Source organism: Canis lupus, chromosome 19 (assembly GCF_048164855.1).
Source record: "Canis lupus baileyi chromosome 19, mCanLup2.hap1, whole genome shotgun sequence".
NCBI lineage: Eukaryota > Metazoa > Chordata > Mammalia > Carnivora > Canidae > Canis > Canis lupus.
In genome coordinates this window covers 39243793-39269059 of record NC_132856.1, presented here as the reverse complement: position 1 = coordinate 39269059, position 25267 = coordinate 39243793, and the positions used below count along the sequence as shown (strand labels likewise).

The following is a 25267-nucleotide window of genomic DNA, read 5'->3' as shown; positions in this document are numbered from 1 at the left end:
CCCAGAGAGAGCAGTGGAGCTGAGCAGATCTGGCTCACCGCAGTGGCATACCCAAGTGAGGGGAGCTGTGGGGAGAAAGGAGCAAGGATAAGCCAGGAGAGGAAGACCTGGCAACTGCCAACAAGTGGAGGCTGTGAGAAAACAAGCAGGCCATCATGCAGCGAGAACTTTCCTTGGCACAGAGGGGGTCCCTGGCCCTCCTCCCTGCAGGGGCTCTGAGGTAACAAGACAGTGCCCCAGGCCTTTAGGGGCTGATGTCCTCCAGGCCCTCATCCCTAGTACAGCCAGAAACAGGCCCAAGAGGGCTGTAAGGCAGAGCCAGGGGTCAGCGACAGGGACCAGAAGGAAGGGGGGTTGGTGAGGAGGCCTCAGGAGAAGGCAGGCCTGATCGTCCTTGTGAGCCTGTGCCCATGCCAGAGAACCCCTGCTGAGTCTGCCCCAGAGCTCCTGGAGCAGATGTGACCTCTGAAGCACTTGCACAAACAATACTATTGACAAGCAGATGAGCAGACAACGTGGACTTGCATCCTCCACAGCAGTGAGCAGCACCATTGTGAGAGCATTCCCTCTGAACATGACCGGTTTCTTCTAGGACCAGCTCTTGCTCAGTCCCGTTCCACAGATGTTACTGAGGGGCCCACTCCAGGCTGGGGACTGAGCACCTTAGGGTCACCTACCCCTCCCTCGAGACAGAAACACCTGTCCTCCCACAGCAAACACCTGAATCATGGCATCCGGGGAGGGAGATGAAGCCCAAGGACTCACTGGAGATTTTCTTTTAAAAAATTAGACTGCTTTGAACTAATTTTAGACTTAGAGAAAAGTCGCAAAAAATAGTACAGAGAATTTCCATATATCCCTCCCCCAGGCTTCCCCAGTGCTCACATCTTACATAACCATCAGCACAATGATCAGACCAGGAAGCTAACCTTGGGACAATACCATTAACTAAACTAAGGGCCCCATTTGAGCTTCACCAGTTTTTCTACTAAAATCCTTGGATCCTGCCATTCCAGAAGCCCAACCAGGACCTCATGCTGCATTTAGCTATTTCTCCTTGGTCTCCTGCAAACTGGGTCAGCTCCTCAGTTTTCCCTGGTCTTTCATGACCATGACACTTTCGAAGAATAGTGGTCTGATCAATTGTGTGGTCAAATGTCCCTCTGTCTAGTATTTTCTCATAATCAGATCGAGGGTATCCATTTTTGACAAGAACGTCACAAAAGCCAGCCACCTGACATCGCAGAACTCATGTGGACAGGACATATTATCAGGGGTGTTGACCTTGATCAATGGTGATGACCTCTCTGCCAGGCTTCTCCAATGCGAAGATACATCTTTCCCTGTGTAGTTAATCTTGGCTTTTAAAATGTGGCTTTTTATAAGGGAACGTGTTGCTGTCATTACAAACTCCGCGCTGTCAGCCCAGCCTGCTGATGGCTGCAGCTGCCCCACAGATGAGAGGCGGCTAATGAAGATGAGCGGCAGAGCCGACGTCTCTGGAAGACGCCGAAGCTCTCGGTGACAAAGAGGAACAGTAGCAGTTTATTTATAGATCCACTTGAAGACAGCTCATTGTAACTACTGGGGTTGAATTTTTAAAACCTCGGGAACAAAGGCTGGCTATTTTAAACTCTCCTTGCACTTAGTTCAATGGAGAGCGTTAGAGGCACCGACCACACCCGGGCATCACTCCCAAGCTCGGCAATTCATATTTTGTGTAGCATCTCAGGACACAAGCAAAGCCTGCCAAGACAGATAACAACGACCAGCTCTGCCTAGCTCTGCCTACCCCGCAGAGGCAGTGGGTCTCTTATGGGCCAAAGCCCTTGCCCCCAGGGAGGAGTGGAGGGAGGCTGCATCCCACGGGGTCTCTCAGCCTCCCCTTCCCTGAAAATTAACTTGTGTACAGCTGTTGTGAACCAAGGTTACATCACCTCTCCCTGCCTCCCCCTGCAGGCTGCAAAGACGGACAGCGCCCTCCAGCGGATGCCTGCCCCAGGACAGACGGCACTAGTTGACACATCTCCGGGCTGCGACAAGGATGTCCTGGAGCTCACATACAAATATCCCTGAGGATGGTGGGAAGTGGCACCTTGAAGCTCCTCCTGCCCCCAGCCCAACTGCGCCTCTAGGCCAAGACTGCTCAATCTCTCCAGGCACCAGAACCATGCTGGGGAAGGGAGACGTGGGTTTTCTCAAAGCCTCCCACATCCTTATTTGAACAAAAAGCACAAAGCCATATTCTTGACACGATGTGGAAAAATGTGAGTATGGACTAGGCATTTGATAGCAAGGGATTATTAATTTTGTTGGATGTGACAAGAGCACTACAGTTACATAACCAAGAAAAGTCTTTATTTAGGGTAAAATAATGTATCTGGGATTAAACAAAAATACTCCAACTCTTCTAAAAAAAATGGCGGGGGGAGGGGGAGGAATGAACAAAATAGATTGGCAAAATGCTGAAGCTAGATGAAAGATACATGGGGGTCTGTTATACTATTCTCTCTACTTTGTCCTAGCTTGAAATTTTCCACACCATGAAGGTTTTTTTGTTTCGTTTGATTTAGTAAAAAAGAAAAAGCTCCCAGGCAACTGAGCCGTGGAGCTGAGGCCAGGCGAGTGGGACCCCAGGAAGAAGTTGAGGATGTCTCCAGCCCAGTGTCCTGGCATTTTCAAGCACAGAAGGTAGATTTGTCCGAATCCATGAATGTTCAGACCAGCCTTTGGCATTACCACAGAGAAATCCCTCTATGGCACCACAAGCATTCTGTGAACCCTGCAGCAATGTCCAGACCGTCAAAGAGACTAATTTTAAGATAATCTCCATGGAAACCATCTATTCTGATTTTTTCCATGGTAACCAATGAGAACATAAACACAAGCGCTATCTAACACCCTTACACCACATGGGCCAGCGCTGCCATCCAATCTGGAAAATATAAGCTGCAAAAGGCTTTTTTCCATTGAAAATGAGAAGTACTGAAACTTCTAGTCCAGATATGCAGATTCTACGACCCTCCATGGCCCAGTCGCTGCCCACAGCACCTGCTCCCAAACTGACAAACCAGGCCAGAAAGTGGTTTCCTCCATTTAACCTGGGACCATCAAAAACACCAAAAGAATGAGCCAGAGCCTGCCTCTTGCCTCACAGTCTCAACCCACACTGCCCACAGACTGTAGGCATGTGTTCACTGAGCTCTTGAGTTCCAGAGCATTCTATGTGCCAGTTACATGCTGGCCTCCACAAGGAGACCAAGGCCCCAGCCCTCCGGGGAGACAACAGGCTAGCAAATAACTGACTCCAGGAAAGAGGGACTGCTCCAGCAAGCAGAATGCTCCAGTAGGTGGGGCGGAAAGAATTCACAAGCTTCAGGCCTCCCAGGGAGGGCTGCATGGAGGAAAGGTCATCTGGAAAGAAATGGCTGAGTCTAGTTCCACTGGGCAACAGGGGAGTGCAGCCCAAAGAATCATAGTCAGACTTAAGCAACTAGTCTCTTCCACTTGTGGCTCATTTCTTCCATTATCAGGTTTCTGGGTTTGAAAAACTAGCATAGCACTGAAGAAGACCCTCAGATTCCAATAGCCTTAGTTGGTGCCCACCCTCTGTTCTGCAACCATACAGTCTCTGTTGCCTGCCCTGTAAGAAGACTTCTGAGCATGGCCTGATGGGGCTGTAGATGCTTGTCACCACTGTCAGCAAAATGACAGTGTCACAGCAGTGGCCCTGTGTCATGCATGCTTTGTAGGAAGGCATCACAGTATCTGGACCCCACCATCCACTGTCCCATGATTTGGGTTCATTTCCTCACATGCAGTATAGAACCTCCACTGACCTTGAACCCATGCTTTAGCTGCCAGGGGGAAAGGGAAACCTCAGAGTTATGAGACCCCTGAATGAGATGACAGAGCTCTGAAAGGTGTGTGCATGTGTGCCCAAGTTTATGCTCCAGATGTGTCCCCAAGCACGCAGAGCCAGACATGAGGGCCCTCCCGGCCTTGTGTAGATTCCAGAGTCAGGTTCTTTCATCTTCATGACTCGTGTATGTCTTACCATGCCTTGCCAGGGATTTCTGAAACCATGCCTCCTATTGATATAAGTCATTAAATAGGCCTTCCTTCCTATAAGCATCGTGCCACTCTCCTCTGGATAGGGACCTACCTGTTTGTGAAATGGATGAGCATTTTCCAGTGGCAGGAAGCTACCACTCCAAGGGGCTACTCCGAGAAAGATGTGCAGCCTCTGTCCATTCCTATAGCTCCATCCTCTTGCCGCCATTGCTATTATCGCTGTTTTGGGACTTGGTCCTGTTCTTGCTACCTGGAGACACTGCCCCAAAATGTTCTGCAAAGACCTTCACCTGAGGGCTTAGATGTTGAGCCGCAAGTACCCAGGTCATTTTAAGCTCGGGGGCCAGAGACTCTCACCCTCCAGTATCCCTAAAGGCCCAGCAGGCTCTGGAGAACAGGAGCTGACATAGGCACCCACATCCACAGGGCAGGAGGCATGGGCAGGGTGGACAATGCAAGAGGCAGGTGGCCCACAGAATGGGGGTTCAAGAGCAGGTCACTGGGCTGATGCAGCAGCATTAATAGATGGAATAGGAGTCAAGACAGGAAGACCAGTGGCAGAGGCCCAGGGAGGGCTCTCCTGCATACCATTCTCCCTGCCAGTGCATCCTGCCTGGTAACAAAACCATACATTGGCCTGCCTAGTTGTGAGCAGAGCCCAGTGGTGCCTCTAGGTTCAAAGAACCCACAGGGAAGCACAAGGATTTATTTTTTAACACTAGACTGAAGATCAGAACCAAAGCCATACCACTCTTCCTCTTCCGGAAAGAGGTAGACTATAATTTTCCAAATTGGGCTGAAAGGGACCCCCATTCTTCAAATGCTTCTCCCAATCTGTAGTCTGTACGAGTCAAAGAAACTTCCCAAGATGGACAGAGACTCTCTTCTCCCCACTACATCCTTGTCCAGGATGCCATGGTCACAACTGGCTAGACTATTTTCCAGTAGATGGTGACTCTCAAAGTGCGTCCCTGGACCATTGACGCGACCTAGAAATTGCAAATTCCTTTCCAAATCAGACATTCTGGGAGAAGAGGCAAGCTGTGTTTAATAAGCTCTCAGGGTGATTCTGAAATACACCAAGGTTTGAGAGCCACTGCAAGAGGCTTATTGCCACCCCCGTGAAATGGTAAAAGGCTTGTCTCCTCACTGCACACTGCCAAAGGTGACTTCTCCCTACCAGCAAACATAGTAATTATTTAACACGTGCCTGGTCGCAGCCCTGACCCACCTCTCAGTAGTCAGTTGTGGCCTCTGGAAGGAAAAGGAGAGAGGATTCGGTCTGCTTCTCGGGAGCAGACACAACAGGTCAGAGCCTGATGCCCAGGGTGCCCCTTGGCAGGAAGCATTGGAATCTTTGTGCTCCTAGACTGCACAGCCACGTTACTCACCACCACCACCCCCTCCCCAGCCACTGTCCAAGGATGCTCAGACTCCAGCGGGAACCTCCTTTAGAAATTGTAGTTTGGTAACATTGAATCTTCTTTATTTCTATTCTCCTCTGTCTTCCCTCTGAACCTAAGAAACCCAGGGCACTTTCCATGACTTCCACTCAGATAAAGGCGGGGAAAATGAAACCTGAGTTTGAAGTGAAGCATCCTGTCCGGGGGCCACTGCCACCCAGAGTCAGCAAAGACGACTGTGGCCACCCTACCCCCACCCCTGCAGGATGATCTTTTACATAGTGAGCTGGTAAAATACCCAAAGGATGTACCGTAGGCTGGTGGGAAGAAATCAGAGTACAAACAATCAAGATGAAGTGCCTGAGGTTATAGGCAAGACTTGCCACATCAGGCCAGGCTCCAGCTTCATCTGGGACCAGCAAACAGGGACAGTACAGCTCTTAAATTGCCAAAAAAAAAAAAAAAAAGCCAACCAAGTCGTTAAAGGCTGTCAGGAGTCTGAACCCCATGAAACCAACCCTCTTCCAAGACTATAAAGTACCTGGGCCTATTCTGACTCACCTGCTGACAAGAGCCCCTTTTAATAGTTCCTGGGAAATTCAGAGCCAGAATCAGGGTCAGTTGGAGAAATGAGAGGCTCCCTTCTAAGACACAAAAATCTGGGGCTTATTTCTATTGTAAACACCTACGATGCCCTATCTGCCAAGCTCCCCTTGAATCCATTATTTCTCCCCACCAATGAAAGCAAATGCCAGCCAGAAATCTGTGTTCTTATCAAGACTCCAATCATCTATGCTCCCAAACAGGGAAATCCATATGGCAGGTGGAAATGGACCCCATCCCCTGCCTCAACTCTCTGACTCTTCAGGTGAGGTGCCTGGCGTGAGAACCTGGGAGCTTCAGATCCTCAAAACGGGGTAAAAGCCAGTGCCAAGACTGGAATCAGAGCCCAAGAACCTCTAAGTCAAGCGCACCCCTATGTGGCTCCCAAAAACAGAAATGTGGGAGTGGAAGCACAGGTATAGGAGGTGGCTAGGGCTTCATCCTTAGAACCAGAGGAGCTAGGAAGAAGGAAGAGGCCATTCTCAGGGAAGGCTGAGCTCTCAGGTCAGATATTCTTGGCTAAGCTAGCCTCCTCTCACGGACAGCTCTAGCACTGAGGGGGTCCCAACCACTTTGCTTTAAGGAGCCATGGGGGTGGCAGAGGAAAAGAAGCCTGTTTCCATCTACCTCATGGATTTGCTTTTGCATTTAGGAACACAGAGGACTTGGGTCTCTCATCAGGAAGCATAACTGATTCCTGCAAGGGTCTAAAACCCTCACTGGATCTAACAAAGACCTGCAGAGAGGAGTCAACATGGAAAATTATCTTGGTTAGAATCACCCCAATCACTGCCTTGTTCCCCCCATCCCAGCAGGTTTTAAACACACAATCATCCCGCCCGGGGAAGGGGGTTCATCCTGCTTTCAGTCTGACAGAGGAAGAGGAACATTTTAAAAATAGCTAAAGCTTGGTGAGCACTTGCCATGTGCCAGGCACGGTTCCAAGTGCCTGCTTGGCATGTACCACCTCATGAAATCTCATGAAGGAGGGCCTGGCATCTCCCCATTTGAGTTTGAGGGGCCCCAGAACTCAAGGTCACTGTCTGAGCTGGAGGGCAGCCATCCCTGAGAACTCAGGAAGTGGTTTTCAGTTTTCCTGAATTACCTGGAATCCTGCATTCTTCCCCTCCCACCCTGCCCCCTACAATCTTCCTTCGCCATTTCATGATGGGCTCTCGGGTGTTTGGAGGAAAGGCGAGAACAAGAGTAAATCGCAACAAATGCACCTCTGTTATTAAAGTGATTTGAAAAAGGCTTCTGCGGCTACAGTAGAAATTAGTCCTACAGGAGCTGGGCTTGGGGAACAGGGGCCCAATCCAAGGTCAGCCAAGACACAGCGGCCCTGATGCTTCATGGGCAGGCCCCAAAGCACTAAGGGCAGGCAGGAGCTAGAACCTGAGTGGCTGAGTACAGAGCCCTGGGCAACAGCATGGGACAAAGGTAAGCATTAGACCCTTGAACACAGCAGCACAAGCACCTGCTGCAGATGGCTCACGGGGATACTTCCCCGCCCGCTACTCCCTGCCCCCCCCCCCCCCCCCCCCCGGTAGGCACTCATCTACCTGCAAGCAGCCCCCTGCCCCAAACTTCCTCCAGCCTTTAAGTGTGTCACAGGGCAGAATGTGGGACTTCCTGGCCACCCTCAGCCCGGCTATTAGGCTGGAGTCCTTCCTCTGCAGCCTTCCAAGCAGAGAAAGCTCCCAGCCACAGCCCTAAGCTCTCTCCTCCACAACTCAGCCAGGAATAGAGGGAAAATGGAACCCATTATTCTCATTCTGAAGGGCTGGGAAATGGCTTGTGCTTTTCAACATGAAATGTGCCTAAAAATAAGCTGTGAATTTCAACCAGAGGTTGAAAATAGCTCTGGCAGTGAACAGAGCTCTGTTCAGAGTGAGCTCAAGGATGGCCTTCATTCCAAGAGTTAGAGCTGAATACTGCAGTCCAAGCAGGGGTCCTGGGCAGGGGGCTTTCCAGGGCAGAGGGGCCGTCATGTGCTCATAGGGCCGCCCTTGCCATGCTCTGTCGGTGTGCCTGCCCTCTGGCTTTAGATCGCCATACTCTGTGAGGCACACAGTACCTGGCTTGGTGGCTCCCTAAGACCCCTAAACACCCAGGTGGGTCTCATGCAGCTTTAGGGCCCCAGGTCTGGGGTATAAACAGAGCTAGATGGGGAGGGGGCCATAAGATGCAAGAGCTCCTGGGGCATGGGCCAAGTCAAGCAGCCACCAAACCCTGGCCAGCCACCAAACCACTCACCAGTTACTATCTCAGAGCCAGGAAAGCCAATAGGCAGGAAGGACAAGTAAAGAAAACCAAGTTGCTAAAGGTCATTTTTCATTATTTACCATCACCTCTGTAAGATTCCAATGTTTGATAGGCCAAAACGACCTGAGCCACAGCTGCTGGGGTGAGCCCAAATCTGGTCCAATTTGAGGAGCATGAGCTCCAGTGTCATCACAGTTGGGGCAGCCCAGTGTCTGTCCATGGCCATGTTCCTCCTGCCACAAAGACAGCCCCGTTCCCACCCACATTCCTATACTCCTGCTATATTAGCTTCCTTTCTGGGCTCATTCCTGAGGCAGGCAGTGTAGTGACTCTCAACTGGGGGCCACTGTGTCCCCCAGGAGACATGTGGCAATGCCTGAAGACATTTTTGGTTGTCACAACTAATGGTGGGGACACGCTACTGGCAGCTAGCAGGTAGAAGCCAGGGATACTGCTAAACATCCTGCAATGCCTAGCCCAGCCCCCACAACTAAGATGTATCTGTCCCAAAGGATCAGCAGTGCCAAGGCTGAGAACTCCTGGGTTATCAGAAGGACAGTATGTGGACAGCCGGAAGGGCAGGGTTCTCACTGGACGCATCAGCTCCTGGCAAGTGGCTGCAGAGCAGCTAAGGAGCTGAGACACTTTGGCCAGCCACGGAATCCATCACCAACTCAGTGCCAGGGAAGCCCTTGGGCAGGAAAGGTGAGACTACACTCATCAGCTTCCCTTCCCATCACAGGGGCAAACCTAACCACAGAGCAGTGCAGGACCAACTGGCTCTCCTGGGCATGGGGAGATGAAAAATCTCTGTAGATGACAGCAGTGATGGTTGTACAACTGTGTGAATGTACTTAATGTCATTCAACTGTACACATAAAATGGTTTAAAAAGGAAATTTTATGTCACATGTATAAAACAAAACAAAACAAACCAAAAAACCCTTAGCTCTCCTCTTGGCCAGGGAGTCCTGAGATCAGGATGCCCCTAAAAGTATATTCCACATCGCGTGTATGCTTTGGCACGGGAGTATTATCTGGATGAGGGCCCACACACCTCCTCAGCATCCCAAAGGGGTTTGTGACAAATAAGGGAAAAGCCATAAACATAGAACAACTTTAGGACTAATAAGCCAAATCACTGGGTGGCTTAGCAGAGTTCACACTTGGGGTCCTCGGAGCCTGCCGAGGGGAGTACTCAGGTCCCATCATAGATACAGAGGTGTAGGAAGAGTGGGTGCTTTGTCTGGGAGCACACAGCCTGGGCTCAGACCTGGTTCTCTGACCCCAGAGCCCATATCCTTTCCCCTATTTGAGTACCATGTGGTGATGCCCAGTGGAACTGTGACTACAGCTCCACCGTGGGCCTGAAGGTAGTATGGGAACAAATGGCTTTCCTGAGAACTGGGGAGCTATTCACCCACCCATGCCAAATCCTGCCCTGTCCTGCTAGCTTCCCCCACCCTGAATGCCTTCGTGCTAGATTATCAGGACCCGAAGCTCTGGGATGCAAGGGTGCTCCATATCCCTTATCTGAGCAGGACCGAAGGACATGAGGCAGCTTGTCCAAGCCGCTTGCTTAATAACCCCAAGAGGAGTATGGGATTCCCCCCTTGCTGGGGCTAACCATTCCCAAGAGACAGGTGCAGTGCCCTCTCCTGGGATGGGGGAGAGCTACCAGGTAGCCCTCTGCTGCCTGTGGTTTCGAGCTGAGTCACCCTTGCTCAGAGGGGCCAGCGTGGTGAGGCCCCAGGTCCAGGCATCTAGGCAAGTGACTCAGCCCCAGGCATCTCATCTGACAATGAGAGTAGTAACTCTACCCACCCAGCCTGGGCTCAGCTCACTGTAAACGCCCAGGACACAGGGAGCTGGAGGGGAGATGGCACACACCCCACAGAATCCCAGTCCTCCAGTTTGAAAAATGCTTTTCTAGGCAGAAGACCAAACAGCAGCAAGCAGATCACCATGCAACCCAGTCATCCTCACCAAACCCAAAAGCTGGGAATCAGCTACTCATCAGCAAACGTGGAGGGAGAACAAAAGCTTCCGGCAAAGGCAACCCTTGGGAGAAAGCTTTAAATCTCAATGCGGCATGTTCCTAGAGGTAGCCCCAACACACAGGATGGGTGTGTGTGCGCGTGTGCATGTGGGTGGGTGTTGTGTCTCAGGCTGGGTGGGGGATCCCTCTGCTGGAGCCAAAGAAAGCCCAGGATGGACTCAGAGGCTTCCTGGTTCTATTCTGGGCCAGCCTTGACTTGCATGGGGCCTTGGGTAAGCCGCTTCCTGTTGTTCAGGCCAGTTTCCGTGGGTGGGAGAGGCTACACTGCCTCTAGGGTCCAGGAGGGAGAAATTTAAACAGCCTGCGGCTACTGGGGCTTAAAACCCCCATAGCTCCACATCCGTGGCTTTAAAGCTTATTTCAGCTGAAGCAGAATGTAACTTTATTTAATCATAGCAGTTATCAAATTTTCCCTAAAAAATATTGTTAACTATTTTAATTCAGGAACACTAAATGCCCTTTTACCGACAAAGGTACTAAAAATGGTTTGTGGCTGAGGAACTTCCTTTCCATGGTTTAAAAAAAAAAAGGAAGTGAGAGCAACAGGGCTGGACCTTTCCCATCCGTCCCAGCTGTGGCTCAGGCCCCACGCCCTCTAGGAACCCTCCACTGGGTCCTGTGGCCCAAGGCTCAGCATGGGACAGGTCCTCCCTTTCCTCAACCAATAGCCGCGTGTGCCATGGAAACACTACCCCCACCAAACAGCACATGGCCTACTCACCCAGCAGTCTTCACATCTTGTTTGTACATTCTAGATTTGAAACAAAGTACCACAAGTGCCAAAGTATTATTTGCTGTTCACCATGACCCACCAGAGTTTCAGGACTCAGGACTCGCCTGATGAACCACTTACCAGATTCCCGGAGGTGGCCAGTGGGGCTGGAGGCCTGTGCACTTTTATGACTTCCCTATAGTCCACAACATCAAAGTTACTCTTCCAAACCATCACCTGTCAAGAGCAACAAGCACACAGACATCACATCAGTCCTACTTCATGAAAAAAAATGAACCCAGAGGTGATCCCCCAAAGTTCTGGGCCAATTGCAGGACAGTCCCCACCTGACACCCCAGCTCAACTCTGGGACCTGCCCACCTCCCAGGCTCTTGAAACAGGCCTCAAGAAGATCGGGATGAGCCATCAGGATGGAGTCGCTGCATGCTTTGTACTTGCTGGTCCCTTCCGGGAGTGTCCCAGCATAAGTGTAGCTGGCTCCCCAAGCTAAAACATCCATTTCAACAGCATCTCCTCTCTGAGAGCCCTTCCCTGGTCTCCTACTAATTATTATCATAGCCCTCTATTGATTTCTTTCATAGCATCAGACTCAGTAGTTATTTAATTTCTTTGTCTCTCTTCCTCATCTATTGTCTCTCTCCCCAGTAAAATAGAAGTTTCCAGGGGTAATGGCCTGGCCTGTTACAGCAGACCAAGGTGGTTAAAGTCCTGGATTCACCTCTTACTGTGTGGGTCCAGGTAAGGGACTCGTGGGCTGGGACCTCTGCACCTCAAGTTCCTCATCTGTGAAAAGGGGATGATCCACTTTCCAATCTCACAAGGCTGCCGTGAGGCTTGCAGGAGACATCTTGGCACAGACACCGGTACCCAGGGAGCCATGGGCAAACCAGCTATTATTTCACGATCCACCTGAAGGATCCTCACGTTCTGAAGTTCCCCGGGCCAAAGACTGGCAAACAGCCCTGCTGGGGTGCAACAGTGCTCCTGCTGGAGGCTGTCAGCCCTGGATGGCTGCCCTCTGCCAGGGTCATGATCAGTATGACAGGAACTATGGAGTATGGCCAGTGCTCAACTGAGGCCACAGAAAAAGCCCCGGATCCACATAAGATGAAAGCTCAACGTGCCTGGGATGCTTTCCTGGCTGTGACACAGCCACGAGCCTGGGTCTTTGGGAGGCTGCTCACCATTCCCAGAGCAGCCCAGTGTCTACTGCTCCCTGCCTGATGGGTACTAAGGCCTTCCTTCCTCCTCCCATTTACAAACAGAATTAGCATGCACCCCTTGTTTGTGGAGCCCCGTGTAACTGCACTCGTCTCATTGCTGAATAAATTCCTGGGAGTGGAACAGTAGTATAAACGTGAAGATTCACAGGTCCCTCCAGAAAGGCTCTCAGAGCAGACCTGAGGAAAACAGCCGGAGAGCTGCTCGCAGTGGCCGCCTGAGGAGGGGCCAGAGCGGGCAGAAGCCCTGCTTTCTACCTGGTGCCTTTTGTACCATGTGCATTTCTGACTACTTATAGTGTGACTTTACTACTTTCTCTTGTTTAAGCAACAAGCCAGGCCTCCACACTCGGGGCCAGCTCAATGGTCCCTGGGGCCTTCCTCCTCCCTTGTTGTTAGCATAGGAACCAGTGCTGGGCTGGGAAGGTGCCCACCATCTCTTATCTAGGTTGTACCAAAAGAGCCTCCAACCACATTCTGCTTTCCTGGCAGAAAATCAACCAAAATTGGTTCATGGGGCAGGGGCTGGGGCTCAGTAGGCCAATGGGGCTTTTCTGGGCTGACCAGTCAAGAAATGTGAGGCCCAGCATCAAGAGTATGAACACTCTGGGCAGGAGGCACCAGGGCTGACAGGCAGAAAGCCTCAGCACAAAGGGTAACAAAATGGGGCGGGACCTTCTCACGCATGTTTTCTCCCTGCAGCCCAGTGGTTTGAAAACCTGACCCATCAAAGAGCTCACAAGTGGAGCAGGAAGCAAAGGGCAGCAGAGGGCACAGTGGGGTCTCCAGGGCAGCCTCAGCTCTGTCATCTGCTGAGACTCAGTCGTCTTGTCTATAGAGTGGAGAGACCAGAGGGCCTGGCCCCAGAGCTGCTGTGGGGATTAAATGAGGTTATGAAGCATTTGCCACACTGCCTGAGTTGCCAGGCTATAGTCTGTATCCACTAACTATCTAATTACTCATTTATAATCAGGAAAAAGAAGCACTAAAAATCTTCATATTAACTTTTTCATGGCAACGAGAGCTCAGGCTCCAGGCAACCCATGCTGGTTTAAGCAGTAAGGGTTTTAAGAGGGTGCCACGAGATCAGCTCCCATAGGACACTTGTCCTGGGGAGACGAGCACCCTGGGTCTGAGCACCTCACCCCAAGTTCTAGCCTTCATGGTTGCTGAAAGCCACCAAGGAAGCCAGTGAAACCTGGCCCATCCTGAAGACATCTTGGCCTCCTGTTCTCTTCTGGTAAGTATCAGCCAACATTCCTCAGACCATTCGTTACTCACTTGTTCATCAGAACCTCCAGAAGCAAAATACTCCCCCGTTCTTGAAAAGGCAACAGTGGTGGCTGGACCCTATCAGAACAAACGAAAAAGAACAAACACCAAAGATCACTCTAGATTCTAAACACCCAGGAAGAAAACTAGAATCTCATGAGTGAGAGCAGCTGCAGGACAGAGGGCTCAGGGCCTACTCAACCTCCAGCAGGGGCGGAGCTCAGCTGTGAGTGCCACTGCTGAGGCCTCTGCTCCCAAGTGCCACTGATGGCACAAAGGCTAGGCCACAGGGTCATGGGTGGCCAGAGAAGAGGAAGCTGAGGACAGCGCACACTGACAGCCCTGCTGGGTTGACATCACTGTCCCGTGTCCTCATCTCCCAAGGGCAAGCTGGAGGTCAGAGAGGTGCGTTGACTTATCCCAGGCCCAGCACTGGCTCCAGAACTCAGTCCCCCTGGCCCAGACCATGCTCCTCCCCCACACCACCCCACAGCCAACCAGAGAAGCGCATGTGGCCCCAAGGAAGAGTGAATGAGCAGAAGGGCACAGTCAGGGACTTCAGGTTACACAAGAGGCCAGAACCAGGGCAGGAAGGAGGCTGGGTAGGGGATCATCAAAGGTGCCTGGGCAGAGGAGAAACAAGACGCATCCCTCCAATGTGTGCGTGTCACTTGGTGAGGAAGAAAGTAAGGACAAGGCCAGTTAATACTTAACCTGCACTAACCCACTTAATCTTCAGAGAATGGTATGCATGCTTACCCCTCCTACGGGTGACATGTTCCCAAGGGGAGACCAAGGCCTGAGAAATCAGAGACAAAGCCTCCTCCCCCTGTGCCTCTCCCTGCCTTTTCTCACAGATGGGGATCAGGGAGGCCGGGAGTCCCACAGGGCCACCCAACAGGACAAAGGAGATCCATCCTTATGACTGGGAACGACGTCAATGATATCAGTGCAAAATGCCAGGTGCAAGGCATCATAGGCTGCAAGCGCAGGGCTGAGTGCAGGGGGAGAGGGGACAGGTGGAGCATCCCTTGGATACTCTCCCAGGTGGACAACCCCCAATGGTTAACAAGGTGAACAGAACTTATGGGTTGGTGGAGGGAGGAAATTTCAGATGACTTTTACTTGATTCTTGGGAATCTTGTAATTTCCCAAACTGAATTCTTAAGCAATGAGTATATGGCATTGCTATGTTCATATTAAAACAATACTATTTTCATTTTGAGGAAAAAACAAGGGAAGAGGGAAAAGAGAAAGAAATCAGGACATGGAGCATCAAAAGAGCCAGGCTCGCTGCCTGCCCAGAGCTCATTGAGGAATAGCTGGTCTCCAAGAAGTCACAGCAACTACAGAACCAAACAAATACTCATCAGTCTCCTTTCCTGCTGTCACTCAACCACCAGATGCAAACTGGGGACAAGATACTGGAGGCCAAGCTGTAGCAGTGCTCCTGAAGAAGGCAGCTGGGGCAGCCCATAGCCCGATGGGGGACTGGAACCAGAAAGCAGGTGCTAGAGCCATCCCTAGAGTCCAAATGCCCAGAAACCCTGAGGATGGCACCAACAACACACAAGCAGTAAGGCAGCAAAGGCCCACAGTCCTCCCCAGTAGTGTCCATTTACCCAGAGGGCTGCTCGGCTCCTGTACCAGGTACCTTGATGTTTCCCGATAGAGCAACCTTCCACAAAGGCTCGTCTGTCCGTCTGTGGCCCATGAAAGCAGTTCTGCCACGGGCCACAGCCAGCAGGGAATAGAACACAGACTAGGCTTCTCCACCACTGACAACCATCATGTCACCCCTTCAGGGCTCATACAGCCCCGGCCCCCACCGACCTCACTGGTGCTCCAGTCCCACTGGCCTGTTCACTGCTCCTCACTGCAAGCTCCAAAGGGCCTCATCTTGTTTCATGATCTTTCTGCAACTTCTGGCATTCAGCTCTCAATTCAGTTATTTCCCATCTTTTTTAGTTTTAAATAAACTTATTTAAGTCTATACATTTGCCTCAGATTACTACTTTAGACACATCCCCAAAGTCTCCAACATGTGATAGTCTCGCTGGCAGCCACCTCCAGACGTTTAGTTTCCATTGCCATTCTCTTTAGCTCAGCAGTTTTTGTTTTTGTTTTTTAAGATTTTATTTATTTATTGAAAGACACAGAGAGAAGCACAGACACAGAGGGAGAAGCAGGCTCCCTGCAGGGGGCCCAATGTGGGACTCGATCCCAGGACTCCAGGATCACAACCTGAGCTAAAGGCAGACACTCAACCACTGAGCCACCCAGGAGTCCTAGACCAGCAGTTATTTAGGAGTGCATTCTAGCTTCCAAACCACTGGGGCTTTGGGGTGGGGCAGGGGAGCCGGGGAGGTTCCCTATTATCACTGACAACAATCACATGGGATCCACGTTCTTTCAGATGTACTGCCTTCAAGGTGGCTTATTCTTTTCAGTTAATTAGTCACTCTCAATGCATTAGTTCACTGGCTTGGGGTAGGGATGTCATCAAGTTTCTTCTCCCAGGCAAGACGCAGGGGCCTTTGCAGTGACTCCTGAGTGTAACTATAAGCTCTTGGCTGAGACTGCAGCAGTGTAGTCTGATTGCCAGAGGTGCCCACCTGCCTGACATCTGGTCCCCATCTGGCTCTAGGTCACATCTTCTGGCATGAACCTCTCACAAGTTCAACTGGATCCTTCTCTCCCTCTCCAGATCTGGCCAGTCTTTGGTAAGACGATTCTGTGTGATCATCACAAGCACGGGATGCAGCCTGGCCTCCCACCCTGCTCTCCCTCATGATCCAGCCACACATAGCCCTTGAGCTAGGCTGGACCCATACCCAGTCACTTCATCACATAATGTCTCTGCCTTGACAACCTCCAGATCAAGGGACCCACAGTCTGCTTTCTTCGTTTTTGCATGGCAAAGCACCAATCAAGAAAGTTTAAAAAAGGGGGGGGGGGTGAGAAACCCATGGTGTTCAGATTCCATAGCTACTGGTGACTCTCCCTTCATAGCCCCTGCAACTTGTCCAGACCCCTGTGCTCTCCTTACCCCTTTCCACCTGACTCCCTGAGGCCCCTACACACTGAAACTTTGACCACTGTGCCCACAACAGCTATACTGGCCAAGACCCAGCCAGGTACCTCATCCACCACCACCTCACAGACTTTTGAAATGTTTTTCACTGGCTTCCAGCAAGCAAATAGGGAATATCACCCACATGCCTTGAGTCAGAGGTAGAAGAATGACCATCCAAAAAAGATATGGAGGCCTGAGAGGCCCCTGCTATGGAGCAGTGGTCTCTGATGTCCCTAAGCTGCTTCTCCCACAAACCCCCACACTGGGGAGGCTCCTACACCCGCTCACCATGGCTGGCTCTTATGTCTGAGTAGTGACCCCATGGACAAAGAGTAGCCTCTGGGAGGAGCTGGTGTCCAGGAATGCTGAGGCTCTCTCCTGACCTTGGCCAAGGACACCTGCTCCCAACCCTCAACCCTGAGCTGCTGGCAGGGGACAGAAGGCCAGGCTGACTTATTGGTTTACTGATTGGAGTAAATGAGATATTCTCCCTCTTGATGTCCTCTCACCTCTCCCAGGAGGTGCTTAACCACCCAAGCAAGGTCTGAGCCTCCCAGGCATAAATGTGATTCTCCAAAATGAAATGACTATACAAGGGCCGCAGAGCACTGGAAAAAACAAAGAGGTACAAACAGCAGCCCTGGCTGGGGTTCTAGGCCCTTGATGGCTGCTCACCTTCACCATGAGCCAGGCAGGGTGTATGGAACCACATGTCCGGTGGCCCCCGTGCAGCTCAGTCACTCCACAGCAACACGAACACCAACTGCATAGCCATAAACACCAGATTTAACTCCCACCCACATCCCGCCCACCATCCTCTCCCAAATAGCTCTGGGGACTTAAACCAAATGAGCATGGCTCAAGATTATGTTTCAGAAAATACAGAAAAATAAATCTTTATTTTGAGCACACTGCCCCCACACTTGCCACACAGAGCTATGGTGGCCTCACTCAGGGCACAAGGCTTCAAACAACAGCTGTACTTGGTAGGAAAGCTCTTCCTTCTCTTGTTCTTCCCTGCTGCAAAGTGAGGGGTGGGAGAGGATGAGGTCCCTGTATACCCTGACACCGCTAAGTCTATTGGATCCTGCAAGAAGGAAGGACTCCTTTTCCTTCTGCTTAACTGTCACTGTGGCTGATCCGCAGAGCAAGACCTTCCAGAGCCTCAGAGAGGGCAATGGTACCCGTGCTAGCCCACTGCCAAGATATCTGGCAAGTCCTCCAGGAACCAGGCCCTAGAAAAGATGGCCAATGGGCAGGACTAGTCAAGGGCACTGAAAACAGGCCTGGAGACTGAGGCAGCAGCCACACCTACTCAGAGCAATTGGTGGGGACAAATGCATTCAGGCAGAGTCACGGCAGGGACAGATTTCCCAAGCTGTATGGTTAAAGAGAAACCAAAGCAAGAGGATGCTCTGGGGGAGATGAGGACAAGCCTGAACAAAACAAAAAGCTAGATAAACCCTTGAAAGACTCCGTGGGTGACGGAAGGAAGGGAAACAGGCACTCCCTAGCCCAGAACAGGGAGGGGCTGATGACTATAGCCCTGTGCCCATCAAAGGGGGTGGAACAATTAGAGACCTTACCAAAGACTGACTGCCCACCCAGGGTGCCAAGACCATGCCCTTAACAGAAATGTTCAATGGTCTTTTGTTTACTTTTTATTTTAAAATATTTTATTTATTTCAGACAGAGAGTGAGAAAGAGAGAGGCAGCCGGGAGGGACAGAGAGAGAAATGGACTCCCTGCTGTGGAGGGACTCGATCCCAGGACCATGAGACAATGACCTGAGCCAAAGGCAGATGCTTAACCAACTGAACCACCTAGCTGACCTTCAATGGCCTTTTCAAGAGCTCTAATCTAGAGCAGCAGGGATCTTTCCCAAGAGCTGAAGTGGGAAAGGACCAACACATGTGAGGAACTACCATGCCTGGTGCTGGGGAATGCAGACACATGCTCTCCGTTTATAAGGCAGATATAGGAGTTCTCACAAATGAGAAAATCTTCAGCAAAGTCAAGGTCCTGCCCAATATCCAGGGTAAGAGGCAAAGTTGGGATGGCCTGACCTTGACATCTAAGGCCCTTCTTCCAGAATGCAGCCTCCTAAAGCTTAGATTTTTTGGCTGAACTAGGTGGGAGAGTACCCGTGGCTTTTCCAAACCAGAAATAAGTGGGAACAAGCTCTCTGTTCCTGGAAATATTTGGGTGTCTCCTTAAAGAGCTAGGCACCATCACCTACCAGACAAGGCTGTATGAACCCTCCCCCAACTCAATGCATCCTGGCACTTGGCCTCAGTCAAAGAAGCTGGCAAAGGTGCCTGGTACAGGCTCTTTACCAGCTCAAGTCACTGAGAGAGAAACTGTTCTGGTGTTCCCAGGGGTGAAGGCAAAGGAAGGAGGGCAATGTGCCACATCCAGGCTGGCAGTGCCCTCCCTACTCTGTCCACTTTCCACCTGGGGTGGGCAGATCGGCTGGAGGTAGAGGGCTACCCTACCTCTCAGCCCCAACAGGCTCCTCAGCCTGTCCCACCACCACCTGCCTTGGCACAGGTGTCCATATTTGCTTGGGTTATGTTCAGAAACCGTGGCTTCTGTTTGTCCAATCACATGCTAGAGAACCACCAAACTGCTGCTATGGTCAGATTCCTGGGCTGATAAGCTGCTCTCAACACAATACAGGAGACTCGAACTACATTGGGTGATCTTGATCTTAGCTTTGGCACTTGGCAAATGCCTCCATCCTGGTGCCCCTGTGCCTTTAGGAGACCACTAAATAGCCACTAAATAGCATATGAGATTTCTAGCCTCAACCCAGATAAGAGTCTCGGCCCAACAACACTGCCTCCCCTGACCCTTCTTCTCACCCTGACCTCCCATCACTGTTCCTACAGAGGGGTTGGCTCAGGCCCTTCCTTATGTGGGACAGAGAGACTCCCTAGCACACACTGAAAGCCCCCTCCTGGCCAAGGACTGTCTCACCCCAGCATTAGCTCCCTGTGGCTGGCCTGTCCCTGAGCCTGCACTGTCCCTTCTCACAGGTATGGAACTAGAAGCATGTGGGGGTGTGCTCCACTTGGCAGAAAAACTCAGTAGCCTTCCCTCCTACAGCTCTTCCCTCTCCTGCCTGGGGACTGTCCCAGAGAGGGCCTCCAAGTCCAGACTGAAGTTTCACGGGGTTCCCTCCTGCTGGACCAGAATGAAGTCATGTAGCAGCAAGTGGAGAACACAGGCAGCCACAAGGCCTTCTAGCCTCCTACACAGACCAGTGATCTAAAACCAAGAGTGTAATCACAACTCAACATCTCAAAAACCGTCCATCAAGACCAGCAAGTAGGGTGGAAACTGCAGAGGCTTGAATACCTGTCCCAGCTCTGCCACCCTAAGCTGCGTGGGACCCCTACCATTCCACAGCACTCCCTGGGTCTCAGTTGCACCAGGATCAAAAGTACTTTCAAGTCAGCCATCCTTGTGTGTGGGACAGAACCTCTGGGCACCAACGATCCACTCCAGAGCCCTGGGGCTGCTCAGTCACACACTTCAGGAAGTGGCTGGGGCACCTGGGCCTGATGGGGCACTTAAACACCTCCTGGAACAGGACACGAGTGCTCGGGTCACCAGAAAGCCCAGGTGAGCACCTTCCTGGATAGATGGGCCAGGGAATGGACCTCACAAGCGGGAAGCCCACGAGGACGACACATCTGCTTGCTGCATGGGGCTGGACGAACTGCCAGCTGTCCCTCAGCTTCGTTCCCACACTTTCAGGTTCAATGGCAGAAAAGCAGCTATGCGTGTTTCACTTGGTTCCTGTCTCACATCTCCAGGAGAACAATGTCAACAGGTTTCCTTTATGCGCTCGATGCTGGGTCCGAACTTGGACGGGCATTTTATACACCATAATGAAGGGTTATCAGGCTAAGAGGTGAGTCAGCAGTTTAAAGAACACACACACACACACACACACACACACACACACACACACACAAAACCCTGGGTGATCATTTGGCATGCATCTATTCGCATAATATTTCTGGATATCACTTATTCTTTCTGTGGGGAGCAGGGGAAATAGCACCATTCATGTAGTTTTCAAATGCTCTCCTGGTTATAAGATCCCAAACTGGTTACACGTGAATCTGAACAATGAACATGCCAAAAGGACTAACAAAAGTGGCTCCCCAACAGTCTGCAACAAGAGCAGCAATCACCCAGCCCAGAGGCCAAATGTTACACCTAGATGTACTAGCTGCTGTATGGAGGAGACCACAGGTCCTGCACTCCAGACTCATGACATGGAGGGCAAGCAATCACCATGGGCAGAGGTCCCAAGAAGGCAGAAGAAAAGGCCCATGCTCCCACCCAAGCCATGACCAATGACCCCTATGGGCCCAACTCAGATGGCAGTGGAATCCAGAGCCCTAGCTAGACACCTCACACCTTGCTGCCAGCCCAAGATTCATGAGCACTGCAGCGCCTCACTCAGCCCTCAAGAGTCCATCCCCACTCCACCCTGCCACCCTCCCGCTCGCAGGTGGAGAAGGGGATGAACTGGAAGCTCTGGTCTCTGCACCCTCTGCCCCACTTGGCTGTGACAATGATGTCCCGACAAGAGACCTTCCAATGACTGCTCTACTTAGGCACACTTCCTGATGGGGGGTGGGGTGGGTAGGAGAGGCCAGCACCCAGGCCAGCTGCTAGGGAGCGCTGCGAGCAGCTCACCTCACTATGGCCTGCCCATAGGGGCTGGTGCCTGGTCACCGCCCACCCAGGGAATCCAGGCCACCAGCTGCATTGGCAAAAATCGGAGAGAAGGCCTCTACTCCCTTGATTCAATTCCAGGAATTTGCAAACACACACACACACACAGGAAGATGTCCCCCTTAGCACCTGCAGTTTCTAGCTCTAAAGGCACTGATGTCTGCAAAACCCCCAAGGGACCCCAATTCAAGGCATGGGTTCCAGGGTTCTCCTCAACTGCTGGACCAAGAGACCCCTAGGAGAAGTGTGCCAACCACGTTCCCATGCGTCCCCTCCCACCCGACCCCAAGTTAACACCCACACTCCCTTCTCAGCTTCTGTACCAGACCCAGCACTCTGTTAGAGGTCATAGGTCTTGGGAGGGACAAAACTGTTTCTGCATCTCACTCCATTGCCCAGGCTGTGAGGAGACCACAGAAACCGTCTCCAGCAGGCTCCAAAGGAAGGGCCGTCTCAGCTGAACCCCAGCCCTGTAGAGGCCTCCAGACAGCACCTTCTCCTCCCTCCACACCACACAGCACCAGGCTGATGCCCTCACCTGATGCCCATGGAGCGTGTAGAGCAGCCGGCCCTCCATGAGGTCCAGGATCTTCAGGGTCGAGTCGCTGGAGGCCGTGAGCAGGTAGTTTCCAGATGGGTGGAAGGAGAGGGCATTCACTGCTGCGCTGTGCACTAGGGGAGGGACATCAGTCAGACATTGGCTGGGAGGCCTGGGGATGCAGCTGAAGCCTGAAGACGGGCAATTAGGGCCAACTGAAGCTCAGCACAAGGCTGGGCCAGGGTGGCCATAGCTCCAATGAGCTACGGGGAGCCCCACAACCAAAGTACAGGAACAGATTCATCCAGAGCTGAGGACAGGCAGCAGGAGACAAAGGCAGGCGGGAGCCCATGTGACAAGGCCAGAGGGATCAGGCGATTCCTCTACCTCTCCCACCACACGGAGCAATCAAGCTGGAGCAGAATGGAGTACTCAAACATAACGCACAATCTGTCTGTCATACTGCTACTTAGGGGAAACCAGATGGAAGACAATCCCTAAGGTGCCGGTACAATGCCCCTGCCCATGAGAGTCTGTGAGTGGGGCAGGCGGGCAGACGGTAAGACACTTTCAGGAGCCAGTCAGGCCTGGGTTCCAATCCCAGCCTCCCTACTCTCCCTCACCTGAGGACCTTGAACAAGCATCCTAACTCTTTGTGCCAGCTTCTCCTGCTCTTAGGGGCGCTATAGGGAGGAATCTTGCTTATGAGGCCTCTGTACAGAGGGAGCCCACAGGTGTCACAACAGAGCTTCCAGATCCCACCACGTTACCCTCTCAACAGCTCAACCTCAGCCGTGACTTTCTTTTCCCCAGTGGCCTGGCCTAAGCCCCACCGTACATCCTGGTGTCCCTTACTCTGCAAGATCCAGCCACCCCTACCCTGTCAGCAGCCCAGCTATTCTGCATGGACCTGGGAGACTTCTTCCCCTGACCCTGAACCTCACCACTCGGTCACCTCCTCAGGGAAGCCTCCTGACCTCACTGAGGCCACCCCCTCGAACTGTCCTCCTGAAGCACCATGAGTCTCCGGTGGGTGCATTATTCACCACAGTGTATAATGTTTATGTGTATCTATTTGATTCATGGCCAGGATCCCCACAAGACAATGTGCTATCAGGCACATGGGGCCATGTTGGGTCTTCTCCTCATGGCTCAGTCCTGACACTGTGCAGGGTTCAGAAAGTGGTTGGTGAATGGGTGAGGTGGACCCAGGCAGGCTACATAGGGATAATATGAGGACAAGCTACATCGCAGCTTCTTAAAGCAGCTGCTAAAGAAGACCTTGGTGCCTTCATCCCCCCTACCACAGGCTGGGTGGAGGACTCCAGGACTCCATGAGATAACCATGGCTCGCCAAGTCAGAAGTGCTACAAACAGAAAGACAAATTCTAAAACCAACCCCTCATCCTAGCTGCAAGAACCATTGCTAAGCCAGTAAACACATCCACCACAAGCCAGCCTTCAGCAGAGCCCACAGGGGGACAGTGAGCCCCTCAGACACCAGCCCAGCTGATGTGCCAATATGCCTGGGGAGTGTGGGTACATGTTCCCAAGCACACAGGGGAGACAGCCTGGGCTTTACATAACCCAATATTTATGTGTGAATACTCTCCAAGTACTAGAACTCCAGGAGCCAACCTACAGAGGGCTCACGGGGTCTCCACAGAGCCTCACAGCCCAACACACTTCCCATACTCCAGGCTGTGGTGGGAGGGAGGTCAGCATCCTCAGTGTTTACCAAGATCTGGGCATGGAAAGCAAAAGAACACAGCCCCAGCTGACCCCCTCAGGAACTGAACAAGCACCAGCCACAAGCAGTAGCAGAAAGAACATTAATAACACAGAGTGGTTATTAATAATATATTTAATTAATTTATTTACTTAAAATTAATAAAGTAATTAATTCCACAAGTGGAAGAGCATGCGCGTGCGCACACACACGCACAGAGTGGACAGAGCTCCAGATAGAGACCTTCTACAGCATCCTCTGGGGAGGATAGGAATACGCACACTTCTAATTTTTACTCTGCATACTTCCAGATTTTTTTTTTAACCATCAGAATACAGTCACTGTGATTACACAACTGGGTGAATGATAAAAAGTGAATCCTTCCCCCTCCTAAGAAGAGTGAGTCATGTCCAGGGAGGTGGGAGCCCAGTCTGGCTCAGCATTCTCCTGCCAGCACTGTAGGTCATGAATCTACAGGCAAAGAGCTAGCGCCCTGGCGCTCCCGAGGGGCCAGCTATTCTCTCCAGATTGCTGGTTCACACTGGCAGTGAAGTGGGGTGGGAGCTGGGCCCAAACCCTGTGAGATTCTCCCCAGGGGAGCCCCGCCATCCTCGACCTCTCAGCCCCAAGGCAAGACAGCTGAGAGGCAGCCTGCCCTGTGTCTACCTCCCCATGCCCCATCTCCCTCTGGACCTCTTCAAATGCTGCTCCTGGCACATCTCCCCTCCCTGAGCTGGAGAAGGGTGCTCTATTCTTGTTTCTGCAGCCCTTGGCAGCCGGTACTGGAATGAACGCCACCCCACCCCACCTGAGACAAAGCTGGCAGAGGAGCAGTCAGGGCAGGAGGGTGGGTCACGGGAGGGCGAGCTCAGGGCCCAGGGCTTCCCGGCACCAGCAGGGTGGCAGAGTCAGGATGCGGACACTACACCAGGACCTCCCACCTAGGCGAGTCTACCCCAGGAGGGAATCTCCCCACAGAGGAAAGGCATCAAAAGCCCTGCTCCACTATAAATGGCAGAAATATCAAAGGCCTCCTAGCTAGGGTGGAAACATCTGGAACCATTTACTCCAGAAGAGGACTCAGCTTGGGGGATGAGGATGTACTAGACACCAGGACCTATTACCTTTCCCTACTCATTCTCCTGCCTCACCCACCGGCCCCACCAGCCTGGAGCAGCCTCTCTAGCTCTACAGAGGTGGGAAAACACGTTCTAGGGAGACCTCATCCTAAGAATCATCCCTGCATGACAGCCCCCCAGGGAGGCTCCAGCCATAAAGACCTAAGCAGTGACTGTCCAGAAACAATCCACTTTTCATCAAGCCCAAAGCTGCAGGCCCTCTTCTTGCTTCCATGGCAGTTAATGGTGTCAATTGATGGCAGAGTGCCATTCGGGCACAGCTGTGGGCTCCTGGCTCTTATTCCCCAGAGAAGAGACTCCAGCTCAAGGTCAGAGATACACTCTCAAGATTCTACAAGTCACCAGGAGCCCAGAGAGGTTGGGACTGAGGCCACTGCAGACCCTGCCCCTAAGCACTGGGAA

General features: G+C 51.9%; 1 protein-coding gene and 1 long non-coding RNA gene across 13 annotated transcripts in view; one reads left to right on the top strand and one right to left on the bottom strand.

The window, feature by feature from the left end:
• The window catches only part of POC1A (POC1 centriolar protein A), a 67213-nt gene that overhangs the window by 30503 nt on the left and 11443 nt on the right, over positions 1 to 25267 (bottom strand). For 8 of the 12 annotated variants that reach the window (XR_012011964.1, XM_072786001.1, XM_072785998.1 and 5 more), the window contains 4 exons: positions 21998 to 22131; positions 13638 to 13706; positions 11257 to 11352; positions 11125 to 11154 (listed from right to left, as the gene is read on the bottom strand). Coding sequence is in view for 11 of the 12 variants with exons in the window: in XM_072786001.1 (XP_072642102.1) it covers positions 11125 to 11154; positions 11257 to 11352; positions 13638 to 13706; positions 21998 to 22131 (329 nt within the window). In the remaining variant the exon portion in view is untranslated. The remainder of the gene's footprint in view (positions 1 to 11124; positions 11155 to 11256; positions 11353 to 13637; positions 13707 to 21997; positions 22132 to 25267) is intronic. The other 4 variants (XM_072785997.1, XM_072786002.1, XM_072786003.1 and 1 more) reach the window with 1 other exon arrangement.
• LOC140610208 (uncharacterized) lies at positions 13884 to 15580 on the top strand. Its single transcript, XR_012011965.1, has 3 exons — positions 13884 to 14033; positions 14486 to 14701; positions 14855 to 15580. It is a non-coding gene; the product is annotated as an uncharacterized lncRNA (long non-coding RNA).